Source organism: Tamandua tetradactyla, chromosome 3 (assembly GCF_023851605.1).
Source record: "Tamandua tetradactyla isolate mTamTet1 chromosome 3, mTamTet1.pri, whole genome shotgun sequence".
NCBI classification, from domain to species: Eukaryota; Metazoa; Chordata; class Mammalia; order Pilosa; family Myrmecophagidae; genus Tamandua; species Tamandua tetradactyla.
The window spans coordinates 10,823,972-10,850,473 of record NC_135329.1 but is presented as its reverse complement, the minus strand read 5'-3'; the positions used below and the strand labels follow the sequence as shown (position 1 = coordinate 10,850,473).

The 26,502-nt window shown below is 47.3% G+C and overlaps 2 protein-coding genes and 2 non-coding genes across 12 annotated transcripts; 1 reads left to right on the top strand and 3 right to left on the bottom strand.

The window, feature by feature from the left end:
- The first annotated feature begins 1,010 nt into the window (after positions 1-1,010).
- Positions 1,011-2,310, top strand: OST4 (oligosaccharyltransferase complex subunit 4, non-catalytic). Its single transcript, XM_077152378.1, has 3 exons — positions 1,011-1,142; positions 1,268-1,404; positions 2,081-2,310. The coding sequence occupies exon 2, from the start codon at positions 1,269-1,271 to the stop codon at positions 1,380-1,382; it is 114 nt and encodes a 37-aa protein (XP_077008493.1). The 5' UTR covers positions 1,011-1,142; position 1,268; the 3' UTR covers positions 1,383-1,404; positions 2,081-2,310.
- On the bottom strand, positions 2,181-23,785 carry AGBL5 (AGBL carboxypeptidase 5). 9 transcript variants are annotated; one of them, XM_077152372.1, is made up of 17 exons: positions 23,717-23,785; positions 23,497-23,601; positions 21,873-22,133; positions 21,448-21,619; positions 20,961-21,124; positions 20,526-20,648; positions 20,218-20,395; positions 19,794-19,972; positions 18,914-19,370; positions 18,267-18,436; positions 17,791-17,926; positions 16,917-17,119; positions 16,087-16,301; positions 5,192-5,347; positions 4,035-4,147; positions 3,076-3,209; positions 2,181-2,706 (listed from the first exon to the last, which is right to left on the bottom strand). In XM_077152372.1, exons 3-17 carry the CDS (start codon positions 22,085-22,087, stop codon positions 2,535-2,537), a joined length of 2,787 nt encoding a protein of 928 aa, XP_077008487.1. In that variant the 5' UTR covers positions 22,088-22,133; positions 23,497-23,601; positions 23,717-23,785; the 3' UTR covers positions 2,181-2,534. The 9 variants fall into 9 exon arrangements, 7 of the variants coding, with proteins under 7 accessions (XP_077008487.1, XP_077008488.1, XP_077008485.1 ...); XM_077152373.1 differs by having other exon boundaries at positions 23,727-23,744; XR_013172332.1 differs by lacking the exons at positions 23,497-23,601; positions 23,717-23,785 and adding exons at positions 3,687-3,733; positions 23,276-23,437 and having other exon boundaries at positions 2,574-2,706.
- Positions 23,786-23,791: 6 nt separating this feature from the next.
- TRNAA-AGC (transfer RNA alanine (anticodon AGC)) lies at positions 23,792-23,864 on the bottom strand. Its single transcript has one exon. It is a non-coding gene; the product is annotated as a tRNA-Ala (tRNA).
- A 421-nt stretch (positions 23,865-24,285) lies between these two features.
- On the bottom strand, positions 24,286-24,374 carry TRNAY-GUA (transfer RNA tyrosine (anticodon GUA)). The gene is given in 2 exon segments: positions 24,286-24,321; positions 24,338-24,374. It is a non-coding gene; the product is annotated as a tRNA-Tyr (tRNA).
- Positions 24,375-26,502: the final 2,128 nt, after the last annotated feature.

Genomic DNA, 26,502 nt, shown 5'->3' with positions numbered 1-26,502 from the left:
GACTCTGGGGGTGCAAGCCCACTCTGCACATAGGCGACAAGATGGTCTCCTGTCCCAGTTGTTTCAGCCCTATAGCAGCTCCTGTAGAGTTTTCTTTGGCTCAGAGAGGGACGTCCCCTGAGCCCTGGGTCCCCCTCCACCACAAACAACCGGCTTCCATTAGCCCTGACAGCTTCAGAGCAACAGCCCAGCCCCCGGCCCCAGCCTGGCTCCTTGCCCTTCCCTTTTATGGTGAAACGGAGGGAAAGCAAGGAGTGAGCGGGGAGAAGGTTCTGGCTGGGCAGCAGGTTGGAGAGACACAGGGTGCCTCTCCCCTCGTCATGGCCCCTCGGCCGACTACCCACTGCCACCTCTCCTTGTCCTCCTCAGCGACCCACTCTGCCCCGAATCCGCGACCCCTCTTGCTTGTCCCTGTTCTTCCTCCACTCCCCTCTCCCTCACAGCCGGGGGGTGATTTCCCACTTGGCCAAAACCCCACGGTTTGGGTTTAGATTCCGGGATGGCGCGTCCTATTTCCGACGCCCGCCTCCAGGGGTGGATGGAGGGAGGGAGCCTATGCAAGGCAGGTGCTGGGCACATCCAGGCAGGGCAGTTCTCGGTGGGATGTGCGGGTAGAAAGGCTGGCGCGGCTGGAGAGGAGGCCCGGCGGCCCCAGACCCACCCCTGCGCTGCACCGCCTCCCAATCCCTTCCCCGCCACCCGGCCCGGGGAAGGGAACCTGAGGGCCGGACCCAAAGGAAACACCTGGCTGGGCCAGGCCGGGAAGCGAAGGGAGGGAGGCAGCGCAGGGGAGCAGGGCGGAAGGGGGGTCGGAGCCCCGTTCCCAGCCTCCCGGGAAGCGGCCACACCCCTGTGACCGCGCGCCGGGCCGCGCCAGCTGCCGACAGCTGGGAGATTCCCGACCCACGGCACGCAGCCCCAGCTCCGTCCGCTCTCCTCGGGCGGGACGCCCGGCCTGGCCCCGCCCCTCATGCGCTCGCCGCTGGAGCAGTCGAGACAGCGGGCCTAGAGAGGCCGCTCAGACTGAGCCGCACGGCCGGAAGTGCTGGCTTTGGTACTGAGTTGGCGCTACAAAGTTCCGGTCCAGGGCTCTACCTCGAGCTGGTACACGGGCGTCAGCAGGTTACAGCGGAGCTGGTCAGGTGCGGAGCACGCAGACGCGGCGCCGCGGGCCGGCTGGCGGGTGTCTGGGCCGCTGGGGCGAGGACGGGTTTTGGCGAGGGCTGGAATCGTGCCGGCCCGAAGCTGTCCTTCCTCTTCTCCGCAGGATGATCACGGACGTGCAGCTCGCCATCTTCGCCAACATGCTGGGCGTGTCGCTTTTCTTGCTTGTTGTTCTTTATCACTACGTGGCCGTCAACAATCCCAAGAAGCAGGACTGAATCGGCGCTTTCTCCACCCCAGGTAACGGCCTAGGACTGTAGCGCCCAGCCCCGGAGAGCTGATGGCGAGGCCGCGCCAGGGCCTGCGGGGTTCAAAACTTCAAATCAGGAGATGCCGGGCCAAGGCCGATCCGGTCCAGAACTGGACTCCTTTGTCCGCACAGTGTAGAAAGTGCCTTACAGTGCCCTGCCTCCATCCTCGTAAAACTTCTCCTCTCTAGAAAGGGGGTGGGTTCCCTTACACCGCTCAGCCCCCATCTTGTAGTTCTCAGTAAGGAGATGTCCAATTTGGGGGTATGGGTACACGAGCTACTGGCACCGATAGGAACAAAGGAACTAAGGGTGGTTTCCCAGTATGAGAATTTGGACTTCTCGTTTAAAATAGCCTTCACTTTTCCAAGGTGAATTAGGCTTTTTAGACAGCATTTTTTTGTGTGTGAGAGGGGATAATAAGGATGTTTAATTTTATTTCCATGTTCTGGGTCAAGGGGCACTGATTTAGGGGTTGTCTACTATAGACCTAAGCCATAGAGAAAGGATAAAGATCCTGAGGGTGGGGGGGGCATGGGGATCAATCTTAAGTATGGATCAAAAATGTAAATGGAAATAGTCTGGATGGGAGTTGATTCCTGAAGGATTTCCCCCAGAGGAAAGCTGCAGCATTTTCCTTACCTCAGGTCTTTCCCCCTTTTTTCTAGGGTTCCAGGACATAGTCTGAGGCAAGATGGAGGGTGTGAGGGGCCTTCACACTTCACTTCATCCCTCTACCCATCACAACATACAAAGCAACTACACCTGGATTTTTCCAAACAACTTTTATTTCCTCAGCCTTCCTTAACCCTATGGATCAAGAAGCTGCCACTGAATAGAGCCCATTATAGGGGCTGCTTTCATTTCTACTCCCCCAATATAAAAATATAGATATATATTTTTTTGTGGTCCCAAAGTCTTGTGCTGTGGAGGGAGGGAAGGGGTAGCAGGTGCCTGCTTTGGTCTCAAGGTGATGCTCTGCGGTGCCTCAGACAGTGTGGCTGGCATTCCAAGGAGTCCGGTCGTCACATGGAATCAGCAGCAGCAGGAGGGGACTAGCACATTTCTCACTGTGTCCCCCTACCTTGGGACTATATCCTGGGCATGAAAGCCAAGGCATTTTCAGACCCGGGGAGAAACAGTGAGTGGGAGAGATTTAGGGACAAAACAAACCTCAGTTTGGCACAAGGGCCCCCCGCTGTAACAAATCTGGGACTGGGAGTCAGATAGACTGCAGGAAATAGGAGAAAAGGCAGGGGCAGAGCAGGGCCGCGGGGGCCGGGCCTGAGGCAGCCTGCAACAGAGAACAGAGAGGAATCAGGGTTGTGAAAACTCTGCCCTCTGCCCCTCTTCTGGCCCATTAGCCAGGGCTGGGGTTGAAAGAGGTGGGGAGAGATAAAGGTAATAGGGATAGGCAGGAGGATTACTGCACAGGAGTGTGATGCTAGAACTAGGCCTGAGGCCATAACACTGTCTTGTCCTAGGAATGAAGACCGGAGGGGCGGGGGGGCGGCGGATCAGGGACTAGATTAAGATTCTCTGTGAAAGTGCATTTAGTCTTGGGGTCACACGGGAGGGAAGGAAGGATTATCTTGAATGGCGGAAATGGGAATGAGGGGACAGAAGAGGTGGGTTGGGGAGAAGGTGGGACCCTGATGCTCACCCTAGTACAGCAGAGCGGGGTCCCGGCTCCAGCTCACTGCTCTCCCTGGTCCGGGGGATAGGGGATGTGGGGCCCAAAGAGCCTCTCATCCCTCTGCGAGTCGGCGGTGAGCCCTGGCCCAACCTGGGCCTAGCCTGTGTAGACAAGGGGTGGGCTAAGAGGCTGCATTCTTCCATTAGCTCTTTTTGCTTCTAGAGTTTCCATGCATAAAGAGTGTAGTGTAGCAGTCAACACAGGTACTGGACCTTGAGTATCTGAGCACTGTTTGTAGCTGAGAGGGGGAGGCAAGGTAATCGCCAGAGAACTCCTGAGTTCAGTCTGTGACCATGTGCGCAAGCCTTACTTAACTAGGGGTGGCAGAGGATCCGGCATTTAACTTCCATGGCTATACCATGGCTAAGGTCTGGCTGAGTAGAGGACACTGTGTGGAAAAATGTTGGATGATTAGCAGACCTCCCTCCCACACCTCAGCTCCTGCTAGAGCAGCTTAAGCTTCACCCATCCAGTCAGCTTCAGCGTATACCCAACTTTAGCCAAATTAGCAGGGGGATCTGGACCAAATCAGAGTTGGTGGCACAGCTGTTCTGAGTAGCAGCAACCAGATGTGTTACCTGGGGAATCCGGGACCCCTCCTTGCGGAAATTCTCCTCGGGCAAGTCTGGGCAGAAAGAGAGGAGAAGCTAAGGGCAAGGGCAGGGAAAGCCAGAGCTAGCAGGCTGAGGTTGGGGTGTATTTGGCAGGGATGCTGGGGCTGAAGCGAGCAATAGAGAGACCTGGGTGGCAGGGGTGGGGACACCAGACAGACAGGCACTCAGGATCTTCCAGTTCCCCAGAGGAATGCTCTGATATGGTTGTGGGAAGAGGCTGTACAGCAGTGCTGGATATATTCCCTCCCATTGTCCAGACGAACAGTGCCTGGGTTGTTATGCTGGGGGCTAGGAAAGACCCCAAACTGTTACCTGCAATCGGGTCCTGATGCAGGGGGTCCGAGGTCCAGTCTCTAGCAGACCTTTCCCAATCACCATGACAGTCTCTGGCTTGTCCCCTGAGGACAGGAATGAGCAGCTACTCCCTAGAGAACAAAGGAAACTGATCAGGGTTGGGGTTCCAGAGAAGAGGCGACAACTTTTGGACAAGAATTTCTCAGTCTTGGCACTACTGACATTTTGGGCTAGCTGGTGTATTGTGGAGGGCTTGTGCATTGTAGGATGTTTCAGAGCATTGCTAGCCCCTTCTGCCCACTGGATGCTACCTCCCAGTCTCCTAACCACAGTGTCTCCAGACACTGCCAAATGTCTTGAGAAACACTGCATGCTCCAGTCTGGTCTAAGGGTTGGAGCAGCAACTTGGGGCTTGTATCAGAATCCATCTAAGCCCAACTGCTATGTACCTATACAGACAACAGGGCCTACCTATCCCAATCAAATGTTTTAAGAATTTAAGGATCAAGTCAGCAGCACCCAAGACTATAGAGAAGAGTTAACAAGTTAGGAGTAGCAGGCTCTGAGTGAGGTAGAAGATGTTGGACTGGAGTCATAGAAATCCTTCCCATCTAGTCCTTTACATGGTGGGGTCTATAATGGGAGTACACAGCCTAAGTTTTGGATGGATGAGGTAGTCACACAACATTTGCAGTGATGGCAGGTCAAAGGCCTATGCCAATCTTCATTCCTTGATACTGTCTAATGTGGCCCTACTCCTGGGAGTAGGGAGTTGGGGGTAAAGAACACTTCATAGGTAGGAAAAATCCTCAGGTTCCTCACCTGTAAAGTGATGATTAAATGAACTAATGTACTTAGAGCTGTACTTAAGTAAATGCTCAATAAGTGTTAGCTATTATTTTATTATACAAAAACATCTGTTAGGTTCTAGCTTGCTATACAAGATCATGGATGCTAGGGGTTTAGGATAATCCAGGTTCATGACTACAAGGATAACTGATTCCCCTGGTCTGGAATGGCTTGCATTAACTTCAAGTCAAGGAGGCGGTCCAGGTCAGGTGGCAGAGTGGCTGAAGGTATTTCTTCACACCTAGTCAGGAGCTTGGTCCAGTAGGTAGGTGGCAGGGAAGGGAAGATGGTGGCCAATTCAGATTTCAGTGGCAGTGGGTACAGACCTGATATGCTGAGTGAGTTGGGCAGGAGGCAGGAGCCCAGGTTGCGTGAGGAGGCTGGGCCAGAACTAGTGGGAGTTGGGGATGAGACCAGGCTGCTTGCAGTAGGGCGATGGGTCAATGGCTGCTGCTGCCGTCTCCTGTCCTGACTTCTGGGCTCTGAGTGAAAGGGACATAAGCAGATAAAAGAGCAAATAAGCAAGGTACTGTAAGACCGCCTTCACTGCTCAGCTGGCTCCCCTCTGTCAGAAGATACCTGTTTTCAAGCTATTCAGTGCAGTATCCCTTTTCTGAAGTAATTCTGAAATTTATTCCAATTGTCCAATTTTCAGCCAGCCCTCATCCTATTTTATTCACCTCTCTGCAGCATTTCTTGAGCTAACCAATCTACTCACCCACCAATTCATTCTTCTAGCAAAGAAATAACTGAGTTTGGTTTCTGAAATATAGCTTTCCTAGGTTTTCCTCTTACCTCTCAATGCTCCTCTTCTAACTGCTCTTCTTGCCCCTTACATGTCAGTGTCCCCACCATTTCCCAGCAGAACTTGTAGAAGACTGCCCCCTGTATACCACATAACTCTCAACTTCCAAATCTATATCTAGCCCTTTTCTCCTCAACTCCAGTTCTAATTGTCCACTAGACATGGCTACCTAGAACCTCCATGACCAAACAAAACTCATTTTCTCCTTCCTTTTTGTTCTCCCTATCTTGGTTAAAAACCTATCTGCTAGAAACATTGTTTCATCTTTTGACTCAGTCCCCCTTGCATTTAGATTTGAATCAAATTCTGACAACTTTACCTCTGCAACAGCTTGAATTCTTCCTTATTCTCCCACCATTGCCAGTACCTGGACACAGGTCTTTCTCTCATCCAAGCACTGAAAAAGTTTCCCTACTGGCTTCTCTCACTGGAATCTCTTCCCTTTCCCGATCTATCCTTCACACAGATGCCAGAATTTACTATTCTAAAATAGAGAACTGATTTTTTAAAAATAGCTTTGGTTTAGGCAAGGGGGAGAGATTGAAGATCTTTTAAATCAAGTGTAATCCTTTTAACATTGCATTCAATGCCCTCCCTATTTTGGTCCCAATCTGCGCATACTTAGTAGGATGCTGACTTATCCTTCCTACCCTCTGCCAGAGCCCCTAGGCTCCTAGCTATGTAGTTTCTTCTGCATGGTTCCTCTTCTAGTGCAACCTTAGACATATTTCCCATCTCAAATGTCCCCTCTGTGAAGCCCCCTTGACCAATACAGGCAGAATTTGTTTTCTCCTTTCCGTCCTTGCCTTCTGTTCATATAGCTTATTGTTGGTTTGTGTTTTCCATCTCCTTATTAAAATAAGTTAGTACACATAAAGAGCTTATAATAGTGCCTGGCATATAGTAAGCACTCAATAAATGTCAGCTAATACTCTTATTAGTTGGAACTTGAGTCTCTGTGGAGTGGAGACTTCTCTTCAACACTGTGTATCCCAGTGCCTCTAGAAGACTGCCTGGAAAAGCAGAGCCCTTAATAAATATTTTGTTTACTTGAACAGCAGACATCCACAGTGGACCATGAGCTAGATCAGCAATCTCTGAGTCTAGGAGCATATGGTTATACTCTCAGGACTCAGTCCATTCCTTCTAGCTAGAGCCTCACTGCTACAGATGAACAGTGGGGTCCCACTGGGGCAGGTGCTGACTTGAAGGGGTAGGGAGGCTTGCAGGTTTTACAAGTACTTCCTCATCACAGAGAGACAACAAGTGCCAAATGCTCTCAAATGGAATGAACCCTTAACTTGCACAGACCTGAATTCAATGGAGGTTCCAGGATGCCAACTGACCCCTAAAATAAAGCAACATGTGTTGAATGTGAAAAGTCTCCAACTTGAGAAGTAGATAATAACTTCATCTTGTCTCAGCTATATTAGGCAGTAACAATTACTTCTGAAAGGTCCTAAACCAATTAACAAAAAAATTGATGGCTATAATGAATAAGGGCTAGAAGAAAGAAGATCTCAGGATGGAAACTGCTATAACTATAAGGGCATGTACCGAGATGCTGGGTACCAATTAGTTAGGAAGCAAAAGCAACCAAACCTTAGGGGGCTAGTGAGCATTTGCATGGGGATGTCAACAGGACAATAAGCCAGAGACTCATAGCCCCTGTCAAATAACCTGAAGCATTACCTGCTAGCAGTGACTTCAAGCTAAATACTTCAGGGCCCAGACCCAGGTAATGCTGGGGTTAAAACACGGATATCAGGATGAAGGCCAGGTGACAATGCACAGTCACAGAAATAATAAACTTGATGGAGGAGGGATTATCAAATTTTAGATGATATGAGAAATACATATAGAGAGAGGCATGTTGAAACCATGTTAAAGGATGAACCCTCATCCCAGCCCCTTGCGTAGGAAAGGGTAGAAGAAAAGGGGTAAGAAAGTGAGGGAGAGCCTCTGGGACATTTGTAGAGTCTAGTAAGAAACTGATTGACAGGAAGGTATGAAGCAAAACAGGCAAATGGTGTTTAAAAAAATAATAGGAAATGTTGGCATAAGTGATAAAGATACTAAGGGCACAACCCTGGAATCCTGCCCCTAATGGAGTTTCGGGATAGAAGACAATGTCTGGTTTTAGGAGAGGCTTAGCTGCAAAATTTGAGGCATTTAAAAATGGCATTTCAAGCATTACTTAACACACCATGTTAAGACCTGGCCAGGCCTGCCTATAAATGTGTTAAATGTGAACATACAGCTGGTGTGTTTTAACTTTTAGCCCCAGGTATAATTCAGGCCTGCTAAACCCCATTGGGATAAGAAAAGGAGGAGCCCCAACTCTGCATTTCCTGCATCTGCACTACAGAAACAGCAGCTTGGGAGTGATACGTTATCACCTCTGCTTCCAGAAGTTGTGAGATTGTATTTTATAGTCAACAACTATAGGTTCCATTTTGGGGGTGGCAGGCTAGTCCTGGGACAAAGGTCTGCAAGGTCATCAGAGGGAGACTGACCTCACCATTGTGTGAGTGAGAATGGCTAGTCTAAGGCCTCACCGTGTAGAGAAGCAGTTATTTGACTTGTTCTTAGTTCCTGCATCATCCCTGGAACTGCCCCTACCTGTGGTACCCTAGACATTATGGTAGAAACAGGATCAGTGACCTGTAATACTCTGGAATGACCACAGACCAGACTTTTGCACTCTGTGGGGTGGAAAGATCAGAGAAGCATTCATTTGGCTCCCAGTTTCTTGCCTTGCCATTTATTTGTACATTCATTCATTCAACAAGTATTTACTGATTATTTACTAAGTGCCAGGCACAGTGCTAGATGCTGAGGGAATAAATAGGTATGTTAGTAGACATAACCTGCCATCAAATAAATTTTAGTGTGGTTTCTCCTGTCCTGTTGACTCACCTCCCGGAGGAACCTCCATGTACCACTGGACTTTAGCTGCCCTACCAAAAGTTCCCTGTCAGCTGAGCCAAGGTATTGTAGAGGCCAGGAAAGAGTCCTCGTAACCTCTAGGTTCAATGAGAGGTGGAAAGGATAAAAGTAGTGGTGGTAGGGCAACATGGAAGGTCCTGCTTTTATATTTGAATCAAGTACCTTGTCTTTTATACCAATATTCGGCTGGGTAAGCTGGAGAATCAGGGAATGAGTTTCAGGTTTGGAGTGAGGCTTGTATGACTCCAGGGCCAGACTAGGATGAAGCAAGTGAGCTGAAATTTACAGAGGCACTTGCATGACCCAGAAAGTGAGTGTCTTCTGAAATTTTGTGTCCTGGGTGCCTCATTTGTCTCACCCTAGGCCAGGCCCAGCTGTATCAATACGTAACCAACAGAAAGAAGCTGGCAGTTGATCTACTCTCCCTTCTCTCCAGCAGGCCCTTTTAAGCTCTGTTTGCATCTGCTTTTGCACCTGTATCTTGCAGGGTTTTGACCATCCTCACTCCATCATTGTTATCTGCTGTTCCCCAGTGACCTCTTCTTCCTTTGTGGCAATACTGCTGATAGTACTGGCTGCCTTCTGAGCCAAGTGGATGGAATGGGTCTGGGAAGGTAGGGCTTAGAGCATATTTTGTAGCTGGAGAGAACTAGGTAGAGAAGATCCTGGCACTAAGGTCAGGTGTGCTTGGAGTCAAGGCTTACTCAGAGGGTCTACCAACCTCCTGCCCAAGGAACATTCCTGTTTACCCCAAGTTGGCTACTCACTGGCCTTCTAAAACATCATCCCTAGCTCTTGGGGAGAGAATCTGTCAGATTAGTTTCCTGAACTTCTGACTTAAGCTTCTGGCTGGGGTGTTTTGATCTTTTCTGAAATTTTCTGGATAGCCCAACGTCAGGTTTTCTAGCCAATACAGGATGTCATTAAATACATAATTAACTGATATAATTTTTATATTTTGGTGGGAATTTTCTTATAAATAAGTTCACAAGTCAAGAAGAGCCTTTGTCAAATCCCTAGTTTTAGGTCTGCAAACTATCACTGCTTCACAGTTAAACTTCTGAGGTATGTGAGATTGTGTTCTTTCTTCTTTGGATGACAGAATATGCCTAGGTGCAGCAGGGGCCAAAGAGCCAGATGTGTGGAACCAGGAAATGTCATAAAGCTATGGCGATCACACTGGACAAGTGAAGTTTTTTTAAGAGTTGGTTGAAGATGCCAATTCCAAATGACACAGTCTGTGTTGTAGGCTTCTATCCCAAGATAGGGCTAGGTTCCAATCCTGGAGTCATATAGGACTTTTAAGGGATGAAGCTATAAAAATTGTAGCACAAGCAAATGCCCAGGAGAACACCAGTGTCAAGATTCTTGGGATCTGGGCTTTCATCTCCTTATCAGCATTCCTATTTGGTAACCATCTAACTGACTACTTGTCTTTAGAAAGATAGTTTCCTAGTTCTTACAAATATTTATGCAAGTCCCCGGGTGTCCCTGTACACAAGCCAGGGGCCATTCTGCTTCTTAGCTCCTTCACCTGGGGGAACATGCCTTCTCACTTGGTTTCATCTAATACCTCTATATGGCTGACTCAGAGATCTCCCACCTTGATGGCTCACTTTTTTTCTATAATTTTGCCCTGTCTCTGCCTGCTAGATGTTTCTATATAGATAGCCCATGACCCTCAATCATATCTAAAACAGATATCTCATTACTTTTTCTTCCAAAAATGTCTTAATGTCTACATGACCTTCTTCAGCTGGTAGCCTTGAATCTCTCTTAGTTCCTCTCTCTTCCACCATCTCTAAATCCTACCACTTCTAATACTCATTAGTCATTTCTCCTTTCCAGACCCTGGAACAGGCTCTAACCATCTCATGTATAAACACTACTGCAAAGATCCTTCCTGCACTTTCTTGTCCATTATATACAGTTCACAGACAGCTCTACTCTTGTTTTGATCATACTCAGTAGCACACAATCATTGACATATGTCTGTTAATTTGTAATCTTGTTTTTTAAGACCTTTCAACTTCTTCCTCCTATCACTTTTCACCTAATTGCCTTGATGAAGGGCTTGGCCTTTTGAGCCAGCTGGATATACCTGTTTTTGGTTCTCTACCCAGCAGCTCTGTTCCTGTTTCTAGCTGTCAATTCTCATCTCTCAAATGTTTTTGTTAAACCATTTATCAATCATTTTTCAAAATTATTTCTCAATTGAATATTCTTTAGCTAATTACTCTTGAGTTTATTACCACAATAGCTCCCCAAATCCCATGTGTGTTTAGAACATGCTCTTATATTGTATTTACTGTCCTGTTTTCCCTATTAAGTTTCAAGTCAGTCACCAAGGAATTAGTACTGTTTACAGATTTTATCTTAGTTATTTGGGGAATTAACAGAGGAATAGAATACAAGTCCTCCACTTCAAAGAGATTAATACAGTGTTCTGCACTGGAAGGTGGGATAGGGTGTCAATAAAATTCTGATTAAAAACTGCCTAGAGACTGAACCAGGAGACAAGGTATACACCCAATCAGCTCTGATGCTCCAGCACACCAAGCCATTCAATGATGACTTGCTGTTAGATGTTGAGATTAAAAAACAGCCCTTGGTCCCTGCAGGGATCAAGATAGTGGTGGAGTAAGACACCTCAGGGCTCCATCCTCCCACAGAAGCTTGAACGGCCAGCAAAAACTGGCAGAAATACCTTTTTCAAGGTCCAAAAAAAAAAAAAAAACAGTTGAAGAACTACAGTAACAGGGTCAATATGGATTCAAGCAAAAGGCCGCTTAAAAGCAGTAAGATCTTGTAGTGACTTGACTGGCCCCTCTCTCAGCCCTTCCTGGCTCACTGTGGAGGGAGCTCACATTCCCAGTGTGGATTCCTGGTCCTGGTTCTGGAGGGAGAAGAGTAATGCTTTGCATATACTGGGAACATGTATGTCTGCCCCAATCTGTCTGATGGTGGTTTGAGGAACTCACCATCCCAGAACTTGCCCAGCATTTAGAAAGCAGCTCTCAGAGCTCTCCTACAGAATGCTGTGGGAGAGCAGTCAAGTGGTTGCTTGAGGCAAGGGATGCTGGCTGTAGGATATTAGAGTGAAGTGCCTGGGACCCTGAGGAAACTTTCCTAGGGAAAAAAAAGGGGACATTACAAATTGTGTAAGTGGGGGAATTCCTAGTGCCACACCAATGCATGATTAAGACAAAAGGATCTGGGAGGCCTCAAGATTTTGGCTTGGAGCTATACTCATATGGATAAACCCTGAAGGAAGGAGACTACTCAACACAGGTCAGTCTGCAAAGACTGGGAAAGATGTTTGTTTTTCTTTCTCTTCTCCTTTTTTTTTTAGCTCCTGACATTCAAGGAAAGTTCTGCCATAAAACTAGCTGGATACAAGCATAAGGAACAAATACCTCGGGATCTAAATTCCAGTAATAACACATTAAAATATCAAAATGTCTAAGGTTCAACAAAAGGTTACAAAACATACAAAGAAACAGGAAGCAATGGTCCAGGCAAAGAAAAGATTAAAGCACTAGAAACCAGCAATGAGGAGGACCAGACCTGGTCTGAAGTATGCCCAAAGAGCTAAAGGAAAACATGAACAAAGGACTAAATAGAGGACCGCAAAGAGATTTTCAGTAGAGAGATGAAAATTATGAAAAGGAACCAAAGAGAGCTAAGGACCTTAGTAACAGAGATTAAAAATTCCCTAGAGCTACAAGTTCAACTGCAGATTGGAGCTGGAAAAAGAAAGAATCAGAGAACTTAAGACAATTGAAATCATTCAGTCTGAGGGGCACAAAGAAGAAAAAGTGAACAAAGCCCAAGGAACAAGTATACCAATATATGCACTGTGAGAGTCCCAGCAGGAGAAGAAAGAGATAGACAGAATACTCAAAGAAATAATGGCTGAGAACTTCCAAAATTTAACAAATGACATGAATAAACACATCCAAGATGCTCAATGAATTCCAAACAAGATAAATCCACATAGACTCACACCATAGCATATTAAGATTAAACTATTGAAAAAGATAAAGAGAGATGCAACATGTCATATACAAGGGAGCCTCAATAAGATTACATGCCAATTTCTCATCAGAAACCACGGCGCCAAGAAGGTAGTGGGATATTTAAAGTACTGAAGCAAAAAAATTGCCAACCAAGAGTTCTATATCCAGCAAAACTGTCTTTCAAAAATGAGGGAGGGATTAAAATATTCCGAGATAAACAAAAGCTGAGGGAGTTTGTTACCATTAGATCAGACCTACAAGAGCTGCTAAAGACAGGTCTACAGGTTGAAAGGTCAAGTTCTTTGACCTAATAAACCATAAGTCAAAGCAGCATGAAGAAATAAAGCTCTCTGGTATGGGTGCTGCCATGGGTAAATATAAATACCAGTACTATTGTTATTTTTGGTTTGTAACTCCACTTTTTATTTCCTATAGGATCCAAAAGACAAATGCATAAAATGTGGTGATAAATCAGTGATTTTGTACTTGAAATGTATAAACATGTAATTTGTGACAAGAACTACATAAAAGTGTGTGTGTATGTGGGAAGGATATAGGAGCATAGTTTGTATATAAAGCTATTGAAGTTAAGTTGATATCAAAGCAAACGAAATAGATTTATGATGTTAAATTTAAACCCTATCTGTAAGGTACTATATAAATACAATTAGGGGTATAATTATTAACATACTCATCTGGTTGGGTTTTAAAGTCCTTCATAAATTGGTCCCCAGGCAAAAGCTGGAGGTTTCTTATATCCTGGTCTTAAAATTCCCAAGGTAGAGGTTTTCAGGACATAGTTGGAGTACACAGAATCATTTACAGATACTGAGTTTCTCAAAGTGTTACCTGTTAGTCCTACTCTGGATTAGCACAGTGACTGTAATCTGGGGAGAGGTATCTTTGGGATCACAGATATGATTTTTGTGACGAGGACATTCAAAGGAGTGACTAAACTTATTGCAAAGAATGATCTTGCCCAGAGGGAGAGTGGGGAGATGAGAAGGGAACTGAGAAAAGAGCCTATGGCAACGTGAGTACAGGTCTAGATCCTTTATTAGATTTCCTAGAACCTGGCTCAGTACCTACCGCATAGTAGGTATTCAATAAACCTTTTTGGAATGTTAAAAAAAAAAAATTAAGCCTTGTAGTAACAATAAAGAAAATGTCAGAGACTATGAAAACTCAGACACAGAAATTAGACTATAGGTTGCCAGGGCTGGAGGGCAGGGGGAATGGGGAATTAGTCTCTAACAGGTATAGGGCTTTTGTTTAGGAAGATGGGAAAATTTTGGTAATGGAAGGTGGTGAGAATACCACAATATTGTGAAGGTGATTAATCCCACTGAATGGTATGCTTGGGAGTGGCTGAGATGGGAAAGTTTGTGTTGTGCATTTATTTCCACAATTGAGAGAGAAAAAGAGAGAAGCTAAAGAGACAACGCTAATTAAATGCAAATCATGATCCTGAATGGGATCTAGCAAGAGAGGAGAAAAAACTCAAAGGGATATTTTTAGGACATAAGAAAAAATTAAACATAAACTAAGTTTTATAACAATGTTAAATTTCTTGATTTGACAACTGTACTTAAGGTGGTTACATAAGTGAATATCCTTATTCTTAGAAAATGTACATATAAGTATTAAATATTCAAGGAGCATAATGTATACAACCTACACTCGAGTGTTTAGAAAATTGATTGATAGATGAGAAATAGGAAAGAAAGATAGGGGAGAGGGAGAGGGACCAAGAGAGAGAAAGAAACTACAAACGTGACCAAGCATTATAATTGGTGAATCTGGTCTGGGGGTGGGGTGGGGGTATTTTGAGGTATAGTGGAGTTCTCTGGATGGGGTTTGTATTATTTTCTCTCCTGTAAGTTTGAAAGTATTGTAAAATAAAACTGCCTAGATACCTCCAGTGAGGACCTAGGAAAGGCTCTTTACTATTTCCCTTTGTAATCAGGGAAGGAGCATTTTTGATGCTGATATTCCTTCCCAGGAACTATAAGTTAAGAGCTACAAGAGGTTGATTTAAAAAAATAAAGAAAAAAAACAAAATAGAAGAAGAACTTTATCCAGATTTAAAATAGGGAAACTCAGACATTCTGGAGCAGGAAAAGACCTAAGTCTGAATGACTGTGCCACTTAATAGCTGGAAAATCTTGGACAAGTCACACTTAAACAGCTTGTGTCCTCATCAGGAAAATAAAATGGCATTCACCACACAGGGTCCTCATGAAGACTAAATGAAATTATATATATGATACTGTTTTATTCACTGTTTAAATGCTATTCAAATGTAATCCATTATATTACTTTAATATTCTTCTTCAAAGACTATAAGCAAAATGTCCTTTCCCATTGAAGATAGAATCTCAAAGGACTGACCTTGGAATATAAGGAGAGATCACCAGATTGGACATCAGGGCTCAAATGGTCAAAGCTGATAAGGACTTTTGCCCTGTACTGTATGGGTGCTTTAACCAGTACAGTCAGATTCGCACTACCATTAACCCAGTGTATCTTTCCAGTCTGAACCAAAAGCTAGGTTGTAAGCCGAGTAGCCAGAGAAACGTTAACAAGGATGAGGGCAGATTAAAGATTAGCAAAGTTCATGGCTCCAGCTAATTAAGAGCCTCCGTATTATGGCAAGATTTTTGTAGCCCAGAAGCCACATCAGTATTGATTTATGGCATAGTATATTTCCAGAAGTGACGTTACCACAATTTTTCCCTATGACATTCTAGGTTTCTCCCAAGGAATGGTCCTGTAGTTACTTCCTTTTCTTTTCCCCTAAAGACCCTTTGGTTTCTGGTATACATTTTTGATCTAGAATCTCTTGACTTATGGTAGAGATTAGACTCATTCAAAACCTAGAGGTACTGATGCACAGTGGATCAATTTTGGCTCTGCTGGGAAGGGCCAGACTGTTTTTTCCTAAGTCTAGAATAGAAACTGTCTGTAGTGGTTCCATTTTTCTTTGGAAGAGCTGGAACCCTTCTGATATTACTTTCTGAAAAGGTTGTAAAGCCAGGAACAATTTTGGCTCATGGAGATCCTGGATAGGATTGTCCATCATTCTACAGGGCTGCCATTTGGATTCTCAAGACATGCCCTTATACTGCTTCCAACAAGACTGGCCAACACTGTCCTTGATATGAAAGCTCCATGTCTCTGTGTGCCACAGCTTCAGCGAGTGTTTCATCTTTGGAAACTCCCCTGGTCCCAGCATTTGCTGAAACCCAGATACCCAGGACTCCCACCAATGGCCATCTGGAGTTCATTCCGCAGGGAATACCAAGGTCGCAGGAGAAGCTGCTATAAACTAATTTTATTGATTCATCCCTTGGTCCTGGCCCAAGTGCATTATCTTCCAGCTCTCACTTCCCCCAGCAATGTCCCAGACAACTGAACACCTGTTGTAGGGGCTCCCAGACTGGCTTACCTCTGACAGGGCCCAGCACCCGGTGGCTGACCTTTTGGGTACTAGAGCCTAGGCCTGGCAGCCCTGCAGGCTGACTGCCATTGAAAGGAAAGCTGGGGGAGTTCTTCATCTGTGGAGAATTTTGTTGACTGCTGCTGCTACCACCAGCACTTGTGCCAGTACTAAAACTTCGTGCCCGGCCCAAGGTGTTTTCAGAGCAGGAAACAGGCAACCCACTGCAAAAAAGCAGATTCCAGTTAACCCTGAGTAAAGAAGGCTGTATCCCATCTTTTCCCAAGGTTTGATGTTCAATACAAAGCAAAGAGATTCATTCCAAGGGAGAAGAGAGGCATTCATGTCAGGGATAAGGAATCTAACTTAGGGCGTATCAGTAGATCTTAGGATGCCTGAGAGTACCTGTTCCCACCTGTATTTTCCTGCAGAAAATATATAAAGAGCCACAAGGGCATCCTTGAGCAGCTTTACATCACCTGATGGGCTTCCCCTTTACTGCTTTGGCCCTGGCCCTTGGACTCCCCTCAGTCACTTGTAACCACTGGAAGCTGAGACCTGTCTCCACCCCTACAACAATTATTATACGTGGTTTTCTGCAGGCCTCTGGAATAGGAACTTACTGATATCCAGGAAGTATATTTAAGCTCCTGGTGAAAGGGAAGTGGGTCCCATTATTAAAAGCTGAATTTATCTTACTAATTTTAATTTACCCTGAAAATCTTTATCATATGGTACTTTAAGAAGGAAGAAAGGAATATAAATCCTTTGGAAGTCTCAATACTAGAGCCCTGTTCCACTTTTCATACCCTTTCTCTCTTCTATCCTGTTGGTCTTACTTGTTACTTTTGGGTGGAGTTCGAGAGCCCCTCTTCTTGCTGGCAACCACGTTCACAGAGCTGCTCAGACCTCGGCTGTTGCGCACATGCTTTAGCATCCAGGCCCGGAGGTTAGTGAGGCTGCTGTGCTCTGACAGCACAATTCTGGGCCACGGATTACATTCTGCCATGTCCAAAGCTGCAATGGCCATAGCTCGTCCCACCTGTGGGGAAATCCAGGTTGGCTCAGCATCTTGGTCCTCCACTCCAGGCTGCTGAGTTGGAGAGGGCGGCCCAGCACAGTGGTAGGGAAGGAAAAACTAGGCCTAAAGTTTGCTCAGTGGGGTACTCTAACTCTTATACACAAGGCTGTTTATGTCAAGTGGATTAATAGCTGTTCTCTAAACTACTTCCCATTTGGGAGCTCTCATCCATTTTGAGCAGGGGTAGGTGTGCTTTCTGGATGAAACCATAAAGGAATTCTCACAGCAGGAGAAATCTGGGTTTCTTCTATAACCTGCAGTGCTTCTCACTTCTTTTGGTGTGCCATAGGACAAGAGGTCACTGCAAACCCTAAAGAGGTGTATATTTAAGCCCAGGAGAAGATAAACCTAACAGAACGAGGAAGGCAGGCTCAGGAGCAAAGAATCTCTGACTCAGATATGCTGACGGATTCCCCCCAAGGCATGGGGTCAGAAATCCAGCCTCTTCCCCCTCTCCCAAAACCATTCAAATCAGAGGCATGCTCCTACCCACTGAAGACAAAAGCCACAGTGGTCAGATGGTGATAGTGGCAAGGGTCTCTTCAGAAGTCCTTAGAGTCAGACAGCAGGAGTGAGGACCTTTGAAGACTTTCAGGTTTCCCCCCTTTCCTACTTATCCCATACATTCATACCTGCTCAAACAGTTCCACAGTGTATCTGGAGGGGAAGGCCGGTGGGGGAGGGGGGCTGGCACGCCCATTATCATGGCAGGCAGCAGGGATGCTGTTTACTGAGCGTCCAGTGTTGTAGTTGCATTCGAGTGTGTAGCTAAGACACAGAGATCTTTATCAGTGTCCTGTCAGAAGAGTCATCAGGACAGAACCACGGGGGTCAGCCTAGACAGTCTAAGACCTAGATGGTCTTTTTTCATTGGAAAAAAGTGAACACATAGGAAGTGCTATTCTAGCATTAGCACCTGACCTCGGCTTTAAACCATATGCCCAGAAGTCCCAAGAAGGTAAAGTCCCAGACTACAGACAATGATGATGATTTTGAGTCTCTTTTTTGAAAAGATTGGACTGTCCCCTACCTCTTAAATAACCTAGACTGGGTATTATTTTCCTTAGGGAAGCTATTTCGTCAACTCTATCCCAGATTCCACCCCAACCTGTGGATTATCCCTGAGGCTTTGTAGATTGCAACACGGCCGCTTCCCTCCTTAGACTGGCCATCTCTACGGTCTCGGGCATACATGTTCTTCTCTGAGAAATTGCAGCCCTGGAAGTCGAAGTGGGCTGAATTCAAGGAAATGAGCTTTGGATACAGCATGTTTTCCACCTGTTTAGGGGAAGAAAGGTAACTCAGAAGGAGAAACAGAGAAAAAGTAGTGACAAGAGGCAAGGAAGAGATGGCAGGCATGAGGCCAAGTGACTCAGTACACAGCAGATACCATTACACGTTTCTCTACTTCTCACTGAATGTCTGGCATTATTTCTAGGTGTTGGGAAGGTATAGTTGTACTGTCTCTTAAGCTCTTAGCTACTTTCCTGCAAGAATGCAAAATTTTCCTTCTCTGACTCCCAAATTCTATGTAAGACTACAATGCTGACAGGGTGAACCTTGCTCAAAGGCTCAGGATATAATGTCTGAGACAGAAGGGCCCCGTGCCATCCCTTTTCTGCCCTCTGAAGATTATTCAGAGGCAGTGTATGGCTTGCAGCCTCCGCCTTCCTACCAGATAGCTACCTTCCCTCTTTGCTTAGGACTTAACCCTTATCTCCCAACCTGCCACACTTCCCACACTGTCATTCCTACCTGGGTGTTCTCATCACTAAAGCTGTTTCCATACATGAAGCAGCCCCTTTTGGAAGCATGTCCATGCAGATCCACATAGTAAGCAACACCACTCTCCTTGGGGGGGATGGTCTCAGGGGCTGGCTCCTCAACCTCAGTAGACTGTTGTGGCACAATCCAAACATTGTTGGATTTCTGTTCTGCTGGTTCTGCCAGTGTCCAGGCCTCTGGGTTATCCCCATCAGATGAGTGCCCAAGGTGAGCTTCATTCTGGAGATTGTTGGCTTTTTCAAGGTCAGAAAGGGGAGCACCAGGAGGGAGATGAGGACTGGACTGGTGTTCAGAGGGACTCTGGGAGTTCAGACGGGAGTGCACATGGTGGTAGAGCAGCACAGCTTTAGCCCCATAGATGGCTGGGTGCAGAATTGCATCAGGCTTCAGGTACTGGCGGTTCAGATTTACTCCACGTGAGTCTGTGCTGTAGGAAAAGAAGATCTGAACCAGGGTCTAGAAACTGGGCCAGCAAAGGAGATACTAAGTAGATGGAAAGGAGACTTAGGGAGACTGACTTATAAAATGAGAAGCTAAAGTTGCATTTAGAAATAAAGAACCTATGGGCTCCTCCTTGGTCTGCTCTCACCCCTACCACAGAATCCTAAGGGTAGCTCCCTCTATGCAGATGGGCCTGCAGCTATTCCAATTCTACTCCTTCCAGGGAGTGCCATCAGATAGGATCACATTCCTTCTCAGGTCACTGGAAAAATAGATGGGTTTGCCCTTGTTAGGGTATAAGAATTGGGAACATCAGAGAAGTGAGATGAAAAGCCTGATAGTATTTCATAGAGATGCAGGACACAAGGGGGACTGGGAATAACCCATATAGGCTGGGAAGGCTTCTTACCGGTAGTGGCCCCGGACCACACCATCGGGGTTCAACATGGGAATCAGCTTAAAGACAAAGAGGCGACGTAGGGTTTGGGCCCGGGGATCATCGGGTCGAAGGATGAAATCCAGAAAGCCATTGAAGACAAAGCTAGATGGAGTCTCCCCAGGGTGTACCCTACTGCTTAAGAAGAATATCTGAGGTGGAAAGGAGAGCAGTCATTAGTTGGGTTCCCCTGTAGTTCCACTCTAACACTATATGGGAGGTAGGGGCAAATAAAGCAGGCATGGCCATTGGAGTTCCAGTTGGCTGAGTTTGCAAGTGGAAAAGGAGTTATCATCCTTGCCTTAGGCTGCTGGTTGAGGCTGTGCCCCAGATGCCCTGAGAGAGCATGGCCTTAAGCTATCAACAGTGCCTAAAGCTTTCTGCTACTCCCACTTACCCTCTTGCCTATGAAACGGAATGGTCGGGGGGTGCTGGTATCAGGAAACAGCTGCTCTAGACGAGGCTCTCGATCTTCTCGAAGCCCATGGCAGGAGCTGACTGTTAACAGGTCGACACGAAGCCCATCCAGAGAATAGCAGAGGAGCTCCCGGTGGTAATAGATGGTATCCAGGGGGCTGTAGGGATAAAAATCATTACGCCAGAATTCCCTAAAGTCTTAGCAAGGGGTGGGCCTTGTCAAGATGAACCCAAGATTTAAAGGAGCTGGTCCTTTACCCTCACCTTTGGGTTCTTACAGTCCCTCACCATGTTAAATGTGGCCGAGGAATTGAGTGGGTCTGTACTGCCACAATGCAGAGGACAGGAGAGGAGGTGTGGTTTGTGGCTCCCTGGGACCAATTACTTTGTGTAGACAGAGATAGTTGCCCTCTGTTGGGATAGATGAAAAGTGCTGAGCAATGGCAGTGCTGGCTAAATTCTGGTTAATTCTGGTTAATTACTGGTTGCTGGGAAATTAAAGGAGGTTTGAACCAGGTCAGTGGATAAGTAAAGTATACGCAGTGGCATGCAGAGATGAAGGTCATACAGAAATTTATTTTTTAAAGGTACTCAAAGTTGCACATCCTGTACAGAGAAAAGACTGATGAATTTTTGTTCAGAGCTCTTAGGGCAAGTCCCAGAAGTAGCAGAGGTTCTGTCTGATCCAGGACTGCGTGGCAGAAGTGAGAATGGGATTGGTACCTGCTATTGGTAGGGTGATTCTCCAGAAAGCGCTGGTCCAGCTGGTTTAGCAAATCCTGGCAGTCACTGTAGGAGAAGGGGTAGCAGAAGGCAAAGAAGGTGGTAGCCCCACGGCCCTCCGTGAAACGGTGAACAAAGGATAACACAAACTGTGTCTCTGTCATCTGAGAAGCATAGAAGAAAGAGGGAAAGGCCATCGGTGCCAGAACTCAGCTCCTGATGGGGCGACCAGGAACCAACCTTACATCCCCATCATGTTTACCACCTTCCCTCCCTCTAATACTTTCCACATGACAGCTGGCTCCTTCCAAGCTTTCTGAAGCTGGGCCTCATATTAGATTCCCGAGAGAACTAGAGGGAAAACTGATGCCAAAACCTGGTGTCCTTCCCACCTAGACTCTGAATCAAGGGCAAACTCCTCTTTCCTTTGCGTCCCTCCACCTTCATCAGCAAAGCCTTTCTCTTTTCCTCCTCAAAGAGAACTTACCTCAAAGGTGGGCCGGTCTCGAACGCGTTCCCAGCGTGGTCGGGTGGGCAGTGTGCGCACAAAGGGGGCCATGCCCTGGGAATACAGCTTGCTTTGCTTGTTCATGTTCATTATGTTGATCTTAATGAGTTTCCCTGGAGTTCCTCCCCGGACACTGAAGTAGAACCATGACCTGAAGGGCCAGAGTAGGTAAGTCAGGCCATTGTTTAAGGTAGGGGTGGAGGCAGGGTATGTGGGAGAGCTGGAGCAAGCCAGACTGGGAAAGGTGATTTAATAGGGAGGAGAAGAGGAAGGAAGGGGATGGAGAGGAAGAATGATATGTTGATGTGAAGGGGTTAAGTCAGGGGGCTAAAAGAGGCATGGACTCGGGGACCTGGGTATCCCCTCTCTTTTCCTTCTTCCACCCTCCGATTCTTTCCTCATACCTGTTCCCATTCTCAAATTCCGTTTCAGCACAGTCTGGTCGGGTCCACACATTGAACTCGTAGTCAGGGAAAGAGGCAATACTGCTGGTGGGGGCTGCTGCCCCACCCCCTACTCCTTCCCCATCACTACACACAGACTCCACCTTCTCCACGTGGGCTAGGTTCCCTGAATCAAAGCGAGAACTGAACAGCAATCCCCCACAGCGCAGCTCCATGATGGGGCGGGGAAAGCATCCTCCTGCCCCACTCTGGCCCTGAGAGCTGGGGAAAAATGGGGGTTGGGGTAGGGAAGAAAAATGAAAAGTTTTTTTTGGTATCTTAGGATAAATGAGAGCTATCCTTGGAGAGCGCCTTAGGATGCCAGAGTTTCTTGCCCCCTTAGAAAATCTGGAAGTGGCCTGTGGCAAAGGCCGAGAGAAGGCAGCCTTCTTGTCCCCCACTGAGTTATAACGGTCCATTTTACTACAGCTAAGCTGTTCCAAATTGAAATGCTCAGTAGCTTAACCATGTGAGGAAGTGCTAGACTCAGACCTTCTTTACGGCCCAAAGATTAGAGAACTATAATTAGAGAGGTCAGATTTCCCAAACCTAGCCAAGATACTCCCGCCATAACACATAGCCATCTTTAGAAATGGACCACTGTCGATCTGTTTCCGACAATGGCTCCGCCTTCTCCAGCACGGAGCTGAGAAGACCCAAGCTTCTGTGTTTAAATGGGCAGCTTCTTCCTTGCATCCCTGTGTCCTCACAAGCCCTAACCAGGAATTCTTCTCTTGCTCCCCTGTGCCTGGGAACGGCTGATCCGAACCGCACCCCCCACCCGCCCCTTTTTGGCTGTTTTGTTTGTTTTTGTTAAGCCACCCTACACCTATTGTGGAAGAAAACTAGAAAGTATGGCCTTTGCCAAGCCAAAGGAAACTGGGCTGATGCCACCCGCTCTCCTAGAGACTGTAGCCCAATTCGTTAGGGCGTGGGCCAATTTCCAACCCTCTCTCTCCTTGTAAGCACTAAAGCCCCGCCAAAAGCTACCCTGGTAGTTGTGGGTGAGCAACGGGTGTTCCAAGTACCCCGAAAAAAGGAGGGCTAGCAGAGTCCCACTGGGGGTCGGGGACGTGATTCTCCACCCGCAACTTCGGAGGACCCCGACAACCACTGCGCTTGCCCCGGGTAGGCACAGGATGGGTCAAGACGTACCCACACTTGAGTGAGGACAGGAAGGAAGGGGCTAGGGGTCAGAGGTGAGGCCACAGGCGCGGGACTGGGGCGGGGGCGTCGGGGCCGGGGTCTTCCAGACGCGCCAGCCGTGGAGCGGGGTGTGACTCGAGGGGCGCAGGGCGCAGGGGGCTGCGGCAGGGGGCGGGGCCGGGGCTGGCGGGGCCCGCGCTCCACGCGGAGCCCCTCACCTCTCTCTGGGCCGGCGATCCTGCTCCCTCTCCCGCTAGCGAGGCCGCACCTCGGGTCCCGGCACCCGGGCCCTGCACCCAGGACCCACACAAAACCCGAGCGCCGCGGTGCCGGGACCCCGCTCTGCCAGGAAACAAGAAGTCCCTCGCCTATTGGCCGCTAGTACGCCTGGCCACCCGCCCAGTAAGGCTCGCTGCTATTGGCCAGGACTCCGAGGTACCTGGGCCAGGGTCCTTTGGGTGCCCTGGTGGCCCCCAGGGCGAGAGGGTTCTACGCGGTGCCCTCCGAAGACGGTTAACGGCCTCCTGTCGGAGTGCCCATCGTCCTGTGAAGGAAGAAAAGGCCAAATGTCCAAGAAATAACTCGGAAAAGATTCACCTGTAAAATTGAGAGACGCTGTGTGAATCTACTCATAGCTCTCGGTGCGTGCCTCTCAGTACCGTAGCTTACACAGGAAGCCGTAGACCGCACTGCCTCAGCTCCGGGTTGCTCCTGGGGGGTAGGAAAAGAACCAGTGGAGGATGCGGGCATCGATCCCGCTACCTCTCGCATGCTAAGCGAGCGCTCTACCATTTGAGCTAATCCCCCAGCCGTTAAGGTTGTGTTTCTCTTTACCATACAGATATGACTCAGCTGTCTAATGCATGGCGCAACCTTGGTTTAGAAAGTTCATTTAGTAAAATATTGGGAAAGGTTTTTGAAAGTAGGCAAGCAGCAGCTACACGTATGCAATAGTAATAAAGCCTTGTTTTAAAACATATGCTAACATCTACACACCTAAAACACAAGAGATCTTGTAAGCCGGCACTTATTGCCTATGTGTCTTACTGAATTTAGCGAATGCTCGTGCAAATTAACGGTCGGCCTCTAAATCTTACAGCACAAGAGTAAGCCGGCACTTATTGCCTATGTGTCTTACTGAATTTAGCGAATGCTCGTGCAAATTAACGGTCGGCCTCTAAATCTTACAGCACAAGAGTATTGAATGGAAATAAAAGCGAAAGCGAAGTCCTTCGAGCCGGAATCGAACCAGCGACCTAAGGATTGCTGCAACCAACCCACTACAGTCCTCCGCTCTACCAACTGAGCTATCGAAGGCCTCGACGGTGGCCCGCGCTACTGACTATCCTCAAATACTAACAGAGGCTGCATCCTCGTTTTTGAGGTTTTTGGTCAATCTGTCCCGTATTTCTCTATCACATAGAGCCTTCTGGGGGCCCGAAGCCAGCGGGCAGCAGCACAACAGGAAAAGCCTGAGACTGAAGCGTGAAGAAAGGACGCTGGTAAAGAGCAGGAGAGAAGCACTGGCTCTGCACGTCTCTTCCATTTCCCTGCTTTTTGCAAGCAATCCAAATACCCGGCGGCGGTCTCCACCGGGCGGCGGACCGCCTCGGAGCCCCGGGCAGCCTTTCTGCAGCGGTGCTGGCGCGCACCGGGGCTTGAAACGTGCCAGGCGCACACGCCGTTTGCAAAGCGGATGGATTCTTTTCGCACCACGCTTTTCCTTCGGTTTCTCCAGAGATGCCAAGAAAAGGCACTTGCTCTCCTGACGTGAGGGACTAACGAACAAAAATAGAGAGGATCTGTTTGTCCTGACTAGAGCAAGAAGGATAAATGCAAACCCTGAGAGGCTCGAGGAGAGGTTCTGCCCTCGGCGGTGCGCACAAGCCCGGGGGCTCTGCCTGCAGCAGGCAGGGGGTGAGGGGTGGGGGTGGAGATGCGTACCTGCCCTGATCCCTGCGCCCCTAGAGAACCAAGTAGGAGTCGGGGTCGGCCCTAGGGCGCCCGGCACGGGCCACCCGGTCTCTCTCGTGGAAGGACAGGTGTGCTGAGCCCCGGGGACATCGTGGGTCCCCAAGGACGGGGCGCGGCCTCTCCCGCCTCGGCCCCCTTCCCCTGCCACCGGAGCTGCCCCTGTCCCGCTCACACCTTCACGTCTCTTTCCACGGGCCTGGAACGACAGTCCACAATCAGCTCCCTAAACGCTATGGGGTTTTCCAAGCAGAGAAAGAAAAGAAACCTAAAACCCAATTCTGCGGTGACACCTGCCTTTGTAGTCTGGCGGGGTGGGTGGGCGAGGAGACCCGGCCTCATTTGCAGATGTGACTCTGACTTCTTGTCACCTCGCCCCCCTGCGAATCCAAATAGGTGGTGGCTCTGCCCTCGTGGAGCAGCCTATGGCTCTGCGCGGCGTGAGCTTTAAGTCCGAGCTCTCTGCTGTCATCGAGACCCGCCACCGTTGCGCTCATCCACAAAGCGGGAAGGTGACCTCTTCCCGCTGATTTCTTGCTTTGACTTTCCCTCCTGCTGTTGCAAATGCTACCGCTGTGTTTGAGGACTTCCCATGTGGTCGTTGTCTTGGACGGTGTTATTTAGCACGCGAAGTGATTTTTATTTTTTGGCTGGGGAGAAAGCATTTAATTTTTAATGCTGCTTTTTTTAAAAAAATTTAAGTGAAATTCACATAACAATTAACCATTTAAAAATGAACGGTGCATATTCATCATTTCTTAGTACATTTGCATCGATTTAGAAAAAGAAATAAAAAGACAACAGAAAAAGAAATAAAACGATAGAGAGAAAGAAATTAAAAAAAATGAACGGTGGCATTTTAATAATTCGCAATATTATGCAGCCACCACCTCCCTCTACTTTCAAAACTTTTCATCACCCCAGAAATACACCTTTTAATTAATCACTCCCCATTCCTTCCCGCCTCCATCCCCTGGCAATCATTAATCTGCTTTCCCTCCATAATTTGCCGATTCTGGATATTTCCTGTAAAAAGGCATCATACAGTAAATAGGTGATCTTTTGTGTCTGGCTTCTTTCGTTTAGCATAATATTTTTGAAATTCATCCAAGCTGTAACGTGTTAGTACTTCATTCCTTTTCTTGACTATATAATTCAGGAGTGTTAATTATACTCACAGTGTTATGCTACCATCACCACATCCGTTATCAAAATTTTCCATCACTCTGTACAATTTAAGCATTAACTCCCCCGATTCCATGCCTCAACCCCAGCTCCTGGCAACATATATTCTGGTTTCTGACTCTGTAATTTGCTTATTCTAATTAATTCGGATCAGTGAGATCTTACAATAGTTGTCTTTTGTGTTGGGCTTATTTTGTTCAACTGATATCTTCAAGGTTCATCCATGTTGTTGCATGTATCTGGATAATACTCCCTTGTATGTATATACCACATTTTATTTGCCCATTCA

Coding starts and splice junctions, on each gene's coding strand:
- OST4 (XM_077152378.1), top strand. CDS start 1,269: ATGATCACGGACGTGCAGCTCGCCATCTTCGCCAACATGCTGGGCGTG.
- AGBL5 (XM_077152372.1), bottom strand. CDS start 22,087: ATGGAGCTGCGCTGTGGGGGATTGCTGTTCAGTTCTCGCTTTGATTCA. Junction 18,437..18,913: donor TTAGTGATGAGAACACCCAG/GTAGGAATGACA, acceptor TCCCCTAAACAG/GTGGAAAACATGCTGTATCC. Junction 2,707..3,075: donor CCCCGCTCTGCTGTACTAGG/GTGAGCATCAGG, acceptor TCTCTGTTGCAG/GCTGCCTCAGGCCCGGCCCC.